Source organism: Pantherophis guttatus, chromosome 7 (genome assembly GCF_059756535.1).
Source record: "Pantherophis guttatus breed Tessera chromosome 7, ASM5975653v1, whole genome shotgun sequence".
Lineage (NCBI taxonomy): Eukaryota > Metazoa > Chordata > Lepidosauria > Squamata > Colubridae > Pantherophis > Pantherophis guttatus.
Genome location: NC_142069.1, coordinates 85,732,250 through 85,748,163, shown reverse-complemented (window position 1 = coordinate 85,748,163; position 15,914 = coordinate 85,732,250). Strand labels below are relative to the sequence as shown.

At 41.5% G+C, this 15,914-nt stretch overlaps 1 protein-coding gene and 1 long non-coding RNA gene across 4 annotated transcripts in view; one reads left to right on the top strand and one right to left on the bottom strand.

Moving 5' to 3' along the window:
- Window positions 1-15,914, top strand: part of RELN (reelin) — a 382,634-nt gene that overhangs the window by 89,908 nt on the left and 276,812 nt on the right. For all 3 annotated transcript variants that reach the window (XM_060692666.2, XM_060692664.2, XM_060692665.2), the window contains exon 3: window positions 7,179-7,314. In XM_060692666.2, the coding sequence (XP_060548649.2) occupies window positions 7,179-7,314 (136 nt within the window). The remainder of the gene's footprint in view (window positions 1-7,178; window positions 7,315-15,914) is intronic.
- LOC132712148 (uncharacterized) lies at window positions 2,537-5,340 on the bottom strand. Its single transcript, XR_009622831.2, has 3 exons — window positions 5,286-5,340; window positions 4,578-4,630; window positions 2,537-2,581 (listed from the first exon to the last, which is right to left on the bottom strand). It is a non-coding gene; the product is annotated as an uncharacterized LOC132712148 (long non-coding RNA).

Genomic DNA, 15,914 nt, shown 5'->3' with positions numbered 1-15,914 from the left:
CCCACCCGCCCTTAAATTGTCTCTGCATAATTTTAAAGGCAATCCCGTTACATTTGAGAAGACTGACTTTCGACCCCTAACATCTGGAGTTGATAAAGTGATTATGTAGACAAATAGCAATACCGGAGAGAAATCATATTCCCATTAGCATATTACTAGGAGGCTGAGATTAATCAGTTTTTTTTTTTTAATGTTAAGCTTTCTGATCTGCTAATCTGCTTTACAAGAAAAACAATTAAGAAGCCCTATCAGACTCACCATGCAATCTGTATTTACTTATGTTCCGTTCGGAAGCCAGTGGGGTAGCACAAATAATGTACTCAAAAGAAAAGACTTTGGCTGTAATTCTCCAAGTCTCCCGGGACCACTTTTTCTTATTAAAAACAGATTTAAGCTTAGAAGATCACTCATTTTTACGTAATAATGTTTGCCTCCTGATTGCACGTTCCTTATTTGCTTCCACTTTGAAATTAGTTACATTTGGAATAAGCCTTGGTGTAAACGTTTCAACAAGGCAAGGACAATATTTTAATCCTGACTGAAACCAATGTGATGATTCCATTGGCTTAGTACAGAATGCATATAAAGGTATGCATATCCATCCTTTGGATAAAAATCTCATTAAGAGGAAGCTCGACAAACACATTTATTTATTGATTGATCCGTAAGTGTTTTATCAAGATAAGTAAGTCACTGGATAGTTGCTCGGCTTTCTTCTTAGGATACAGGATCAAAAGGTTTCCCATTTGAGTATCGGAACCCCACAATTGTTGAAGTCTGTAGGTTAATCTATGGTAAGAATCTATTTCTGCTGGTGAAATAGAAAATGATTTTCCTGAACCAGTAAAGCAGAATTCCAAGTAAAGCTATGATGATAACTGTGGGTAGCCAATGAACAGAAGTGGGTAAACCTTTCTCTTGGGTAAAACTTTATCCTGGGACACGCATATTCGCCTTCCTTCGTGAAAACTTTCTCTGTCCATTCCTATCAAAATATCTCTCAGTTTGTGTTTCATTTCTTTAGATAGCAGAACACAATATTTTGCATCTGTTGCAGGGGTGAACAATGGACCGGTAATTCCAAAGAGGACTTGGACACAAGAGTATCATCTGAAAAATGATTATTCCCTTTTCCCTTTGATGAATATGCCAATCACTGCCTAATATCATCGTTTTTTTCCCCTCTGTGTTTATACTTGTCCGCTGAAGTCCCTTGATTTCAGATGCCCAGTGATTATTTCCCACCCAAAATTCTCAAGTTGACAGCAAACAATCATTAAAAAAGTCAAGACTTGGAACTCTTCCTGACCTCCCTTTAAAACAAATACATGTGCTTAATAAATTGACAAAGAATCTAATTCAGTGTCTTGGGGAAATTATGCAAAATAGAAGGCTATATGCTCGCCTCCCAGCAGCCTCTCATTTGCATATATGTAATTCATGTCAGCTTGAAGTCATAAATCCCTAAGACAAAGATACATTTCCAGTGGATTCTGACAGTGGATCCTGCTTGGAAAATGTTAATTAAGAACCCATCATATTCAGGTCATTGAAAGAAAGATGAAGGAAAGAATTTAAATTCATAAATGGTGGCAAGACGCAGTGGTTATCTTTATAAGACGAGCAGCCTACAAATATTGAAAACTAGCCATGTTTTAACTTCCTTGCATTCAAAAGAAGAAGAAAAAACCATAATAAATATGAACCAAATATTGAATTAGAACAGGGGTCAGCAACCGTAAGCACTCAAAGAGCCATTTGGACCAATTTCCCACAGAAAAGAAAACACCGGGAGCCACAATACCCTTTTGACATCTATCTATCTTCTATCTGTCTGTTTGTCCATCCATCCATCCATCTATTTTCTATCTATCTTCTGTCTGTCTGTCTGTCTATTTGTCTTCTATCTTCTGTCTATCTTTTTGTCAGTCCGTCCATCCATCCATCCATCCATCCATCCATCATCTATCTATCATACCCATCCCTTATCATCTCTCTCTCTCTCTCTCTCCCCACACACAAATACACATCATAATTTAGTGTTACCTCTTATTTGCAACTGTAGGTTTACAATCTGGTATAGCCAGATTATTGAAATTGCAAGTACAAGTAGCAGTTTGAGAAACACCGCGACGTTTAATGTCTTCCGGATAAAAGTTTTACCAGAAAGCTCTAAAAATGTGCAACTGTTAAAAAAATTCCCAGTTTTGCAAAAAAGCCCAAGTATAAATATTCTGACATCTTTTAATACCATTTAACAAACGGGCTAGAACTTAAAAGAAAATACGTGTCTCATTTTAAAGCACTCTTTTATAGCAGAGGTAAGGCTGGTTTTTAATAATAGAAAACCCCCCATAAAATCATTTTGTTGTCTGAAGTAAGCTAAATCTGATATAACCCACTGAATTGGAAATAAAAAGGGCCTTCATTGTCAGTATGCCCCCCTTTGAGGTACTTAATAATTTATCAAGCCGTGCTGACCTATAATTGATTTGCACAAACCAGCTGTGTTTTAGAAGTCTCTTCCATTCTATCGAATTCGGCGGATGGTTTTTTTCCCCGTGAAACAGGATGTAATCATCTGGGGGGAAAAAAAAGTCAATCACTAGTCGTACGTTGGATATGAGTGTACTTCACTCAGGGTTTCCTTCAAAATGCCAGTAGGTGATTGTTAATTGAGTAATTCCTCTGACTTTAATGGGATTATCACAAAGAGAACTGGTCCCAGGATCGTTCCATGAATTATTCTCTGTTTTTAAGCAGATAAAATAGTGTTAACAACTACAAGGAATGTTCCTAATGCACTACGTTGTTTTGTGGGGGTTCATAAAACACGATTCGTAAAACAGACTGTATTTGTTTTGTCTGTTGTTTGCTTTTCTTTTGTTTTGTTTTTCCTTGTGAGATTGTATGCGCGACATGCCTCGCTGCTATACAGAGTGGGATTCAGCCGGTTCGCACCGGTTCAGGAAAACCGGATGTTAATTTTAATCTGGTTCGTCGAACCGGTCGTTGCAAGGATTTGCTGACTCCGCCCACCCTGCCCCTCCCCTCCCAGGAGTCTCCACGCAGCCCTTTTTGGATGCCAGGTAAGTGCAGGGGCTGCACGGAGGCTCTGGGAGGGCGAAAAATGGGCCCACTGGAAGCCCTCCCCTGAAAATAAGCCCTCCCCTGAAAATAAGCCCTCCCCAAAAATATTTAAAAGCATGCGCAGCTGGTCCCCACCATTTCCTCTGGTTAGGGTTAGGGAGGGAGAGCTGGAAATCAGGTAAGATGGCAAGAGGAGCCCCGTCTTGCTCCACACACCCCAAAATAATAAGACCTCCCCAAAAATAAGGCCAAGTGCTTATTCCAGGGTTCAAAAATATATAAGACAGGATCTTATTTTTGGAGAAACACGGTATGAAACCTAGAACTGCTGCATTATAAAATAAGAGAGAAGTGAGGTGAGAATGGAGTGGAACATCCATATTTAGTATAACACTAAATATTGATTCGATCAAACATGAATATAGTAGCTCAACCAAAGCATTCCGGTGAGATATTATCATGCCATACAGTTTCCCCCAATATGTTGGCATATAGATGCATCGGACTAGAGGTTCCATCATCCCTGCACAATACACCAATTGGTCATGCTGGCTGATCTTTATGGCAGTACATTTTGAGATGCTTTGAGATGCTTTAAGGGTGGAAGATAAACCATCAAGATACGAATGATGAGGTGGTCACCCCTGACTTTTCTTGCACCTTAAAATCTGAGAAAGACCCTCTCACTCTCCACATTTGTCTACAACTGTGTCGAGGAACCTATGGCACATGTGCCGGAAGTGGCACATACCTCTCCGGGCATGCGAGCCCTCGCCCATTGCTCTTCCGGGTTCCGGTGTGTCAGCCAGCTGATCTTCACTCGCACGGGAGCGCCGGAAATCGGAACAGGTGGACAGTGCACATGCGCGTGCCAGAAACCGGAAGATAATCTTCCCGGCGTGCACATGCACCACAAGTGGCTGCTTTTCCAGTTTCCGGCACGCACGCATGCTCCCATTTCGGTACTCGATGCGGAAAAGGTTCGCCAACACTGTTCTACAACATGGGCGTAGTAACACTGTCCTTCCTTCAGCGCTTTTCAAGAGGAAAAAAAAATTGCTCAACTCTTCTAGGTGAAGGATTTTGAAAACCATAAGAACGTCTATATAAATTATATACTATCCCTGCCCGACTTGAAGTCCTCAGGATGCCATTCACCTTGTGTGTCTACGACCCTTTGGAAGAGTTAAAGCCCTCGACAGGTGACCAGGTTCCCGACGATGCTCGAGTGACCTTGCCTTGATTTGGGTTATATAGAACTTTTATTACAGCAAGTGCCAGAAAATTGAGGACATCCATCTATTACGGATAAGCTCCCTCTCGCCCCTTTCCTGGGCTTGGATTAGGCATGATATACAGTCCCTAACAGTTTCACGGTAAAGCAATGTACAACAGAGAACGGCATAATAAGATGGAATGACATATATACGGTTTCAACACACAATAAAACTCAAGGGAGAGATAATTTCAAGGGAAGGCTTCCTTACCTTTTAAAATTGGGGTGTGATTTAGTGACTCTTAGCTGCTGCAGACTTTGGCTCTACACAAAGATATGTAGAAAGTCTATTTAAAAAATAATAATAATGATGCACCCAATCATTTTTCTTTAGTCCTTGCTGTTTCTGTATTAAATTACATGAATATTCCAAGCATTTATAAGGAAAAAGACAAGCATATGATTTCTTTTTTTTTTTTGAAAAAGTTTTATTTTAGATTAAAGATAAAATAAAAAAAAATAAAATAAAAACACAACAACAATAACATAAAAATATCAATTCTTACAAACAATTATAGACAGCATCTCAATCGGTTAAAATCATTTCGTGCTTACAATTCTCCAAATCTCCTCATATAACAATTATTCTTTACTTAAACTAAAAATTCATGTGTGTGTTCGTTTAAACCTCCAAGGTCTACAGTGAATGCTAAGTCTATGGGAAATACTGCTTTACTTCCAGTACAACAAAAATGTGTAGCTGTAATGTTTCCCCACCGCCTCCTTTTTTTTCCGTACAAAGAAATATTTTATGCCATTATAGTCTGCAATTCTAGATAGGAAAGAATTCTTAATGAGACTCATTTCTGAATAAACATATAGGTAGTTGTCTACTTCGCCCTGGGTCTTCGGAGAGGGGCGGCATATAAATTGAATAAATAAATAAAATAATATTATAAATACTAAAATAAATACTTACAACAAGGGATGTGGTGGCTCAGTGACTAAGACACTGAGCTTGTCGATCGAAAGGTCGGCAGTTCAGCGGTTCGAATCCCTAGTGCCCCGTAACGCTAAACGCTTTTGGTGTTTAGTCATGCCGGCCACATGACCACGGAAACGTTTTCGGACAGCACTGGCTCTTTGGCTTTGAAACGGAGATGAGCATCGCCCCCTAGAGTCAGGAACGATTAGCAAATATGTGCAAGGGGAACCTTTACCTTTACCTACTTACAACAGTTCGTTTAGTGACCATTTGAAGTTACAGCGGCACTGAAAAAAGTGACTTATGACCATTTTCACACTTACGACTGCATCCCCATGGTCTTGTGATTTACATTTAGATCCTTGACAACTGACTCACATTTATGACTGTTGCAGTGTCTGTGGGGCCATGTGATCTTCTTTTGCGACTGTCTGACGAGCCAAGTCAATGGGGAAGCCAGATTCACTTAACAACCATGTTGCTAATTGTAAAAACTGCAGTGATTCACTTAACAAATGTGGCAAGGAAAGTTGTAAAATGGGGCAAAACTCACTTAACAAATTTCTCACTTAGCACCATAAACTTTGGGCTCGATTGTGGTCGTAACTCAAGGATTGCCTGTAAAAGTTTGTGCAATTAGCCTCTACCTTAATGATATTTTTCCTTTCATCTCTGGACTTTTTTTGTCCAACCAGTCCTTCAAGAAAACTCTTTTCCACTTATATGTTATATATCACCCAAAAAATCAGCTAATCTTTTTTTTTTAAAAAAATAGTGAACTGCAAAGAATAATACAACGGTGATAATAGAGTGAGAAACTATACATGTTACAGTAATTTAAAATCTCTATAACTAAAAAGAAAGGGGGGGAGAAAGTAAAAATAAGAACCATACAATCTGAAGATGTATCATCTAATATTTGTTCTGCTCTAAGAATTAAGTTAAAAAGGGATGCGGTGGCTCAGTGGCTAAAACGCTGAGCTTGTCGATCGAAAGGTTGGCAGTTCAGCGGTTCGAATCCCTAGTGCCGCATAACAGAATGAGCCCCCGTTACTTGTCCCAGCTTCTGCCAACCTAGCAGTTCAAAAGCACGTAAAAAAGGCAAGTAGAAAAATAGGGACCACCTTTGGTGGGAAGGTAAGAACGTTCCGTGCGCCTTTGGCGTTTAGTCATGCCGGCCACATGACCACGGAGACGTCTTCGGACAGCGCTGGCTCTTCGGCTTTGAAACGGAGATAAGCACCACCCCGTAGAGTCGGGACGACTAGCACATATGTGCGAGAGTAACCTTTACCTTTTTACCTTATAGTTTTGAAGATCAGGGAAAGAGTAAAGTTATTTCATATTAATGTTCAAGGTAAATATAGACTGTATATACTGTATATACTCAGGGTACCGTCAGTCAAATTATGTCGACTGGCGACTCCCAGGGGGAGGGCCTTCTCTGTGGGGGCTCCAACCCTTTGGAATGAACTGCCCCCGGAGATACGGAATATCCCTGATCTCCGTGCTTTCCGCCGTGCCCTCAAGACCCTGATGTTCCAACAGGCGGGGCTAAACATACGAATATGTGAATGATTTTTTAAATGTTATCTAATTCTGGGTTTTATTTAATTGACCAAACTAAGTAATAATTTTAATTAGCAATTTTATGATGTTTGTGTGTCTATATTTTTCTTGACTGTACACCGCCTTGAGTCCTACGGGAGAAAGGCGGTATAGAAATATAATAAATAATAATAATAAATAATAATAATAATAATACAGATAGAATGCTATGTTACACAACTGAATTTCGTATAAATTGTTTATGAACGCTTGTGCAGAAATAAAATGAAACTTGTTGAATGAATATCCATGAATATTTATTTTGTCTCTTCCTTGTAGGAATAATGTCTGATCACCAATTTGGGAATCAATTCATGTGCAGCGTGGTGGCGTCACATGTCAGCCACCTTCCAACCACAAATCTCAGTTTTGTTTGGATTGCTCCTCCTGCAGGAACAGGCTGCGTGAATTTTATGTAAGTAACTGTTACCATTATTGTTAAGGTGAAGATGGGGTGGAGTCAAAAGAGGGATCAGCCTAGAATCCCTACATAGTCACAAGTGAACTAAGTCCAACCTCCTTCGACTTCCATTGACCCTTATCTAACTTCAAGCAGATGCTAACCATGAATTGAGAAGATTCCTGTGCATAGGCTGTTTAGTTGAATTCATGCGAGGATCTTATCTGACAGTTATTTTATGGCAGAAGGACCGTAGAAGGTAATATATGTACAGATAGTCCTCAATTTACAACCGCTCATTTAGTGAACATTCAAAGTTACAACAGCACTGAAAAAAGCGACTTATGACCGTTTTTCACAGTTACCGCCTTTGCAACATCCCCAGGTTCATGTGATCAAAATTCAAATGCTTGCCAGCTGGCATGGATTTATGACCGTCATAGTGTCTCCTGCATCCTCTTTGGTGACCTTCTGACAAGCGAAGTCAATGGGGAAGCCGCTGTCAGGGTTCCAATGGATGCCCTAATTAATCCATGAGCGTTGAGCCAAGTTTCAAAAGAAATCCAGTTATTTATTAGGAGCAACATGTTGGCACGTATCCAAGTGGAGTCAGCTCTGCCCCACGTAATTTATGACCCCACTATGACCCTGTTTCATCCATCCTCCCTTGGTGTGTCATAAATCACATTCTCCAATGGAGCACTTTCGCGGGCTGTAGAAAACACGCCTCTCCGGCTGGCTCTGGTAACCTGGGATACAATCTGGAGAAAGGTATGCGTGGAATGTGCTTCTGGTTGTGGCAGTCGAGCTGCTCCGTCAGTCCCCCCCACCTCCCCCCACCTATGGCAACTCGAGAGCAAGTCTGGAATGCTTTACGAGTTGACAGCCAGATTAATTTAATAACCGGGTTACTAATTTATCAAACTGCAATGATCCACTTAATGATTGTGGCAAGAAAAGTGATGAAAGGGGACATAATTCACTTAACAAATTTCTCACTTACCCACATTAATTTTGGGGTCAATTGTGGTCATACGTTGAGGACTACCTGTATCAAGAATTAGCAAATGTACATCTGTATAAGGTGTGGTGCCTCTTCTCCAAAAGTCATGGGGCAATTTTAAATGGACCGATTTGTAGGCTTCTCAAACAGTCAAATGAAATTACAAATCGGATTCAGCCGTGACTGGTGAGAAAAATCAATTTGCAGCATTGATTTGCTTTTGAGAACTGGAAAATTTACATTTAAGAAATGTAAGGATGAGGATAAGGGTATCTATTGTAGGTGCAAATAGTATAACAGAGTGCCGTTAACCATTATTCAGGTAGTCAATGGATTGTGAAAACAATACTATGAGGATTTAACCTATATTGAACTAGACAGAGTTAATGCAAAAGGCTCTTGGAAACTTTATTTCGTGAAGACTTTTATAGTATGATTTTAAGAACTAACATAAGGCCATCCTTGGATAGTGATTTCATGAGAAAATGCTTGATTTTAACATAAAATATTGTATATCTGTTTAAAAGGATTAATCCGCATACCACATAGTAGGCAATATCTTATTCTTCTTCTATTGCAGTAATGGCTAACCTTTTTGCTGTCGCGTGCCAAAAGTGGGGGACCAGTGGGGGGGGGTCACACACATGTGTGCCCACACCCATAATTATATACGCCCTGCCCCCACACATGTGGGTGCGACCCCCTTCCCCCCCCGCTTTTGGCACGCGATGGCCCGGTGGGCCCGGTTTCCGGCCTCCAGAGGGTGGGGAAGACTGTTTTCGCCCTCTCCAGGCTCCTAGAGAGGTTCTGGAGCCTGGGGAGAGCAAAAAAATGGGCCTTCCCCACTCCCCCAGGCCCTCCAGAGGCAGGAAACAGCTTGTTTCCCTACTGCTGGTAGGCCCAGAAGACCCAAAAATCAGCTGTGCGTGCCGGAGCTGAGTTTGTGTGCCCACTGATATGGCTCTGTGTGCCACCTGTGGTTCTATTGGCTTAGTTATATATAGTCCTTGACTTACAACAGTTCATTTAGTGACCATTCAAAGTTACAACGGCACTGGAAAAAAGTGACCTATGACTGTTTTTTCACAGTTACGACCTTTGAAATATCCCCATGATCACGTGATCAAAATTCAAATGCTTGGCAATTGGTTCATACTTATGACCGCTGCTGTGTCCCGGGGACATGTGATCCCCTTTTGCGAAAGCAAAGTCAACGGGGATTCATTTTACAACCTGTGGCTAACTTACCAACTGCAGTGATTCACTTAACAACTTGTGGAAAGGAAGGTCGTAAAATGGAGCAAAGCTGACCTAACAAAGGTCTCACTTAAGAACCAAAATTTCGGGCTCGATTGTGGTCCTTAGTCGAGGACTGCCTGTATACATAAATCCATACAACAGATCTAAAAGACAAACCAATTCTGTTAACTATTAGCTTGCCAAGAGATACACTTTTTTAAGGAGTTGAGATTTATACTAAGCACTTCAATTTATATTCTTGTCTCACGAATCAACAAGACTTGATTCCTTGTATATTACTTTCTGTTTTATTGGTGTTTCTTTCCATCCACTGACAAGTTTATTTTGATGCTTTTGAGCTGGCAGACCCAGGCATAAAACATAACAAAGTTTTTCCGTCTGTCACCATTTGACCTCTGACATGAATAGCAATTTAACTTCTTGGCAAAACCCAAGTTTAAGTGTTGAAATTATACGACAGTCTATTCTTAGTCTACTTTTCCCTGATGAATATAGTCGGTATGTATTTGTATTATGTAAGCACATATAGAATAGAATAGAATGACAGAGTTGGAAGGGACCTTGGAGGTCTTCTAGTCCAACCCGCTGCTTAGGCAGGAAACCCTACATCACTTCAGACAAATGGTTATCCAACATCTTTAAAACTTCCAGTGTTGGAGCATTCACAACTTCTGGAGGCAAGTTGTTCCACTGATTAATTGTTCTCACTGTCAGGAAATTTCTCCTTAGTTCTAAGTTGCTTCTCTCCTGGATTAGTTTCCACCCATTGCTTCTTGTCCTGCCCTCAGGTGCTTTGCAGAATAGCTGGACTCCCTCTTCTTTGGGGCAGCCCCTGAGATATTGGAACACTGCTATCATGTCTCCTCTAGTCCTTCCTTTCATTAAACTAGACATACTCAATTCTAGCAACCGTACTTCATATATTTTAGCCTCCAGTCCCCTCATCATCTTTGTTGTTCTTCTCTGCACTCTTTCTAGAGTCTCCACATCTTTTTTTTTTTTTAATTTGATTTATATGCCGCCCTTCTCCGGAGACTCAGGGCGGCTTACAATGCGTTAAGCAATAGCCTTCATCCTTTTGTATATTTATACAAAGTCAGCTTATTGTCCCCACAACTGGGTCCTCAATTTACCTACCTTAGAAAGGATGGAAGGCTGAGTCAACCTTGAGCCTGGCGAGATTCGAACCTGCAGTAATTGCAGGCAGCTGGTCTTAATAACAGGGTGCTTTAAACCACTGTACCACCAAGGCTCTTTTTTACATCGTGGCGACCAAAACTGAATGCACTATTCCAAGTGTGTTTGGAATATGAGATATGATTGATCTCATGGTATAATACAAGTGGTTTTATGATATATATTTAAAAAAAAAAAAACTATTGGCTCCCTTGAGTTACAATAGAAGCTGTCTCTATCCTTAAGGGAGAGTCAGTTTGGTCTGATGGTTAAAGTGCAGGAATATCAGCAGAAAAAAACGGTAAATAATCAATCAATCAATTAATCAATCTCAAGGCATGTTATCCATAGAAGAGATTTACACAGTCAAACAATAGTTGTCACTGGAGGGGGCGGGGAGTGTCTCTCTCTCTCTCTCTCTCTCTTTTTTTTAAAGTTCAGGATATACTCGAGCCAATTGCTCTCTCATAAAATTAAGGATGCCGAATAAATTTGCTTGAAAGTAAATATGCTTGAGGGTGAATTCCTACCAACTGTTTCCTTTGAATTTGGGAAGGAAATATTCACAACAATCGTGTTGCCAAGTATGAAGTGGTTGCTTTGGCGTAAATCCAACGGAATGTACATAAAGCAATCAAAAGCTCTTTTGAACAGTTGATTGGATCTCTGTAGAGGGATCCTGAGCAGCTGAGCTGTTTGATAAAATTTGGCTTGCAAAAAAAAAAAAAAACAGAAAAAGCAAGCAATACATATTATCACCTTGTTGTTACATATGTTGTAGAATTGTGCGCATATAGGTGACTGACAGTTACAACTCCCTGACTTGTCAGGAATTCATTCTGCATTTGTTTTTCCGTGTTCAGTTTGGGACGTAGAACATTTATTTATTTAGAATTCAGAAGCACTTTGAAACATGGGAGGGTGGAGGAAATATAGTTTGTTTTTAACTTAGCGCTTTAGGTTTATATTTCACTACATGACACAGGTCATCCTCGGCTTACGACCACAACAGAGCCCAAAATGTATGTTGCTAAGCGAGACTTTTGTGAAGTGAGTTTTGCCCCATTTTTACGACCTTTCTTGCCACAGTTGTTAAGTGAATCACTGCGGCTGTTAAGTTAGTAACTGTTGTGGCCCACCAGCAGCCAGCAGAGCTGGCAGCAGATTCGGACAGTGAGGAAGTTGGGGAGGAATGTGGACCAGTCCTGGAGTCTGGGGAAGACTCGGATGAGAGCTCTGCATCGAAGGCAGAGAGGGGGCCAATGCCGTCTGGTAGTTCTTTGCTGCCTCCGGAGTCTCCAGAGTCTGACATCAGTGAGGCAGAAGAACAGCGTGAGCCTGTTCCCAGTGTGCGCATGTGCAGAGCTGCCAGGAGACAGGAACAATTAAGGAAACAGGGTCGACTTGGGAGTAAGGCTTGGACATGATTCGCCCCTCCCATAAGACATAAAAGAGAAGCGAATGGGACGTGAGCTTTTGCAGGAAGCAAATAGTTCATCTGGCCGATTCAAGATTTGAAACTTCTGTTTGTGACTCTGTGCCAAGTTTGGCCTTGCCCTGCGTCTGGAAATTAGCTCTTTGGCAGCGTTCCACGTGAGATAGGTGGATGTTGATAACCTTCCTCTGAAAGACTGTTTATCAAGCCTTGAGGACTGTAAATGAAAGGAATTTACAGCCGTATGAATTAAAGAGGTTTGCCGGGGCTACGTTTGTGCTGTTTAATTTCTAAGGAAGCATTAGAACAGTAACATGGTTGTTAAGTGAATCTGGCTTCCCCATTGACTTGGCTTGTCAGAAGGTCACAAAAATTGATCGCATGACCTCGGGATGCTGCAACCGTCATAAATGTGAGTCAGCTGTCAAGCGTCTGAATTTTGATCATGTGACCATGGGGATGCTGCAACGGTTGTAAGTGTGAAAAATGGTCTTTTTTTCAGGGCTGTTGTAACCTTCGGACGGTCCCTAAATGAACTGTTGTAAATTGAGGACTAGCTCAATAATAAGTAGAGGCAGAACTACAGACTCAAATGATCTTTTCAGTTGGGGGGGGAAAAGCAAAATAGAAACCGGAAGGTTATTTTTTCAGATGCAATTGTTCTTTTCCTTTTGTGATCACATTTTGTTAGATGCATGCACCCTGTATGACTTTGTTGCTTGTATCCTTACGATTTATATTGATATTGATTGTTTCCTGATTGCTTATTTGTACCCTATGACTATCATTAAGTGTTGTACCTTATGATCCAACGTATCTTTTATTTTATGTACTCCGAGAGCATATGCACCAAGACAAATTCTTTGTGTGTCCAATCACACTTCGCCAATAAAGAATTCTATTCTATTCTATTCTATTCTATTCTATTCTATTCTATTCTATTCTATTCTATTCTATTCTATTCTATTCTATTCTATTCTATTCTATTCTATTCTATTCTTGCGCTAGCTGAATGACAAGATGTCATTTAAAGGTACTTTGAAATACCTCTGTTGCAGTGGTGGGTTTCACATTATGTTACTACCGGCTCGCTGCGCACGTACGCCTGCCTTCCGCACATGCGCCCAGCCTCAAAAACGTGCCTAAATAGGATGGAATAAGCCGGGGCGGGTAGGCGGGGCACCCATGATTTCCACTACCGGTTCGGGCGAACTGCTCCGAACCGGCTGAATACCGTCTCTGCTCTGTTGCTAACACTAAGTGAACAATAGGTAAGAAACAGTTAAAATCGACAGTATTCATAAAAATAGTTCGGCATGTAATGGATTTGTATTCAGGAAAGCCAGAGACTTGCTAATCTACGGGACTGGAAATTGTCAGTTTACTATGTTGATACTAGGAAGAGCAGCATCCCACTAGTTTTAGCAAGAGACAGCTTATTCTTCATATATATATGTTCCAATCTGGCCTCATCAGTGACAGGTTTGCTAATTAGCCTGTGATATATATTTTTTTTTGCAAAGCTGATGTTTATTTCACTGAGAAACCGAACAGAAGCTACCAAGCTGCCCTTGAGAAGTGTGAGATAACAGCTTCCAAATACCAAAGACCTATTCTGGGTTTCGTCACAGATTGGGGATGTTGTCTGGGAAAAAAAAAAAAACCTATTAGATGGTTTACGTGCCAGCGATTAGAAGTGGAAATGGAGCAGAAAAATGGTCCCCAAGGTTGCTTTGAAAAGTGGGGGTGGGTGGGAGACCTACAGGGCAGCCTCATGGTTTTGCCTTACAGTTGCCTGCCTGTTCACTGCACGGCAAAAGAGATAAATCTTTTGTCCGTCGATACTCCATCCAAACTCCTGTTAATCTCTCAGCGGTGTTCAACTGTCAGATTTTTCATGGAGTTGCAGCATTACCATAAAAGCAATGAAATATAGGCTCTGTTTGATACCCAATCTATCACCCCTGGAAGGATAAAGAAAATGCGTATGAGATAAAATTGTTGGGAACCCAATAAATAGTTTAAGGAAAAGTTTCATTATTTACAAATGGTTGACCCTTCTTTTCTTCCCATCTCCCTCCCTCCCTTCCTCCTTCCCTCCTTTCTCCTTCCCTCCCTCTTCCTTCCCTTCCTTTCTTCCCATCTCCCTCTTTCCTCCCTCCTTCCCTCTTCCTTCCGTCCCTTTCTTCCCATCTCCCTCTTTTTCCTTCCTTCCTCCCTCCCTCCCTTCCTCCTTCCCTCCGTCTTCCTTTCCTTCCTTCCTTCCCATCTCCCTCCCTCCTTCCCTCCCTCTTCCTTCCCTTCCTTTCTTCCCATCTCCCTCCCTCCCTCTTTCCTCCCTCCTTCCCTCTTCCTTCCGTCCCTTTCTTCTCATCTCCCTCTTTTTCCTTCCTTCCTTCCTTCCTTCTTTCCTTCCTTCCTTCCTTCCTTCCTTCCTTCCTTCCTTCCTTCCTCCTCCTTCCCTCCCTCCCTCTTCCTTCCCTTCTTTTCTTCCCATCTCCCTCCTTCCTTCCTCTCTCCCTTCTTTCCCATCTCCTTCCCTCCCTCCCTCTTCCTTCCCTTCCTTCCTTCCCATCTCCCTCACTCCCTCCTTCCTCCCTCCCTCTTCCTTCCCTTCCCATCTCATTCCTCCCTCCCTCCCTCCCTTCGGAAGCCACCTCTCCTAGAAGAATAAAATATTTTGAGAAATATTTTTTAAAAAGGAGGGAATATTATATTTCCCTAAAGAAGAAACATGTTTTTAAAGACAGAAAGCAGTCCCCTGCTCCCAGCAGATATTTGGTGCCCATTAAGAAAGACTGGGCCATCCTATCTACAAGACAAAAGACCTTCGGCTCCAGGGTGATGGGATTAAGACATGGCCCTTCAGGACATAATAGGACCATTTAGCAGAAGACACAGAACCCCCTGCATTGCAATCTTCAAAGGACATTGCATCCCCCAGCAAACTTCAACCAAACCTGGGAGCTCAGACAAACATGACCCCATAGGAATCTGACAACAGCCAATAGAATCCATGTTCTTGCACAGGAACAGGCAGCTCAAGTTCAAAGCCCAAGAGAAAGTATAAAAGCCACCGACTCTCAACTCCATGTGGTCAGCTGCACCAGGACCATGTGCTTGGTGGTTCTGTTCACCATTAAACCATCTTTTCAATTAGCTTTCATGTTTCCAGTGTCTTTATCCCGACTTGGAACTGAACCAGATGGATATTTCTTCCAACACCTCCCTCCCTCCCTCCCTCCCTCCCTCCCTCCCTCCCTCCCTCCCTTCCTCTTTTATTTTTGCCTCATTTAACAACCTGTCTTGCTCCCAGTTGTTAAGGGAATCACTGCAGGTGTTCAGCGAGTAACACCATTGTTAAATGAGTCTGGCTCCCCTCTTGATTTTGTCAGAAGGTTGCAAAAAGGGATCCCATGATCCCAGGACACTGCAAATATGAGTCAGTTGCCAAGGATGTGAGTTTCGATCAGGTGACCAAGGGGATGCTACGACGGTCATAAGTCAGTCATAAGTCTGAAAACTGGTCATAAGTCACTTTTTTCAGCGCCGTTGTAACCTCGAATGGTCACTAAACAAACTGTTGTAACTCAAGGACTGCCTGTATATATATATTCATATTCATATACAGTCATATTTTTCCCAACCATCTGAACTTTTAAAATTTGAAATTGTTTTCTCTTTCACATCCTCTGATTTGATTTACTGTCATTAGGTTCTGTTTTGCCACTGATCTATTCT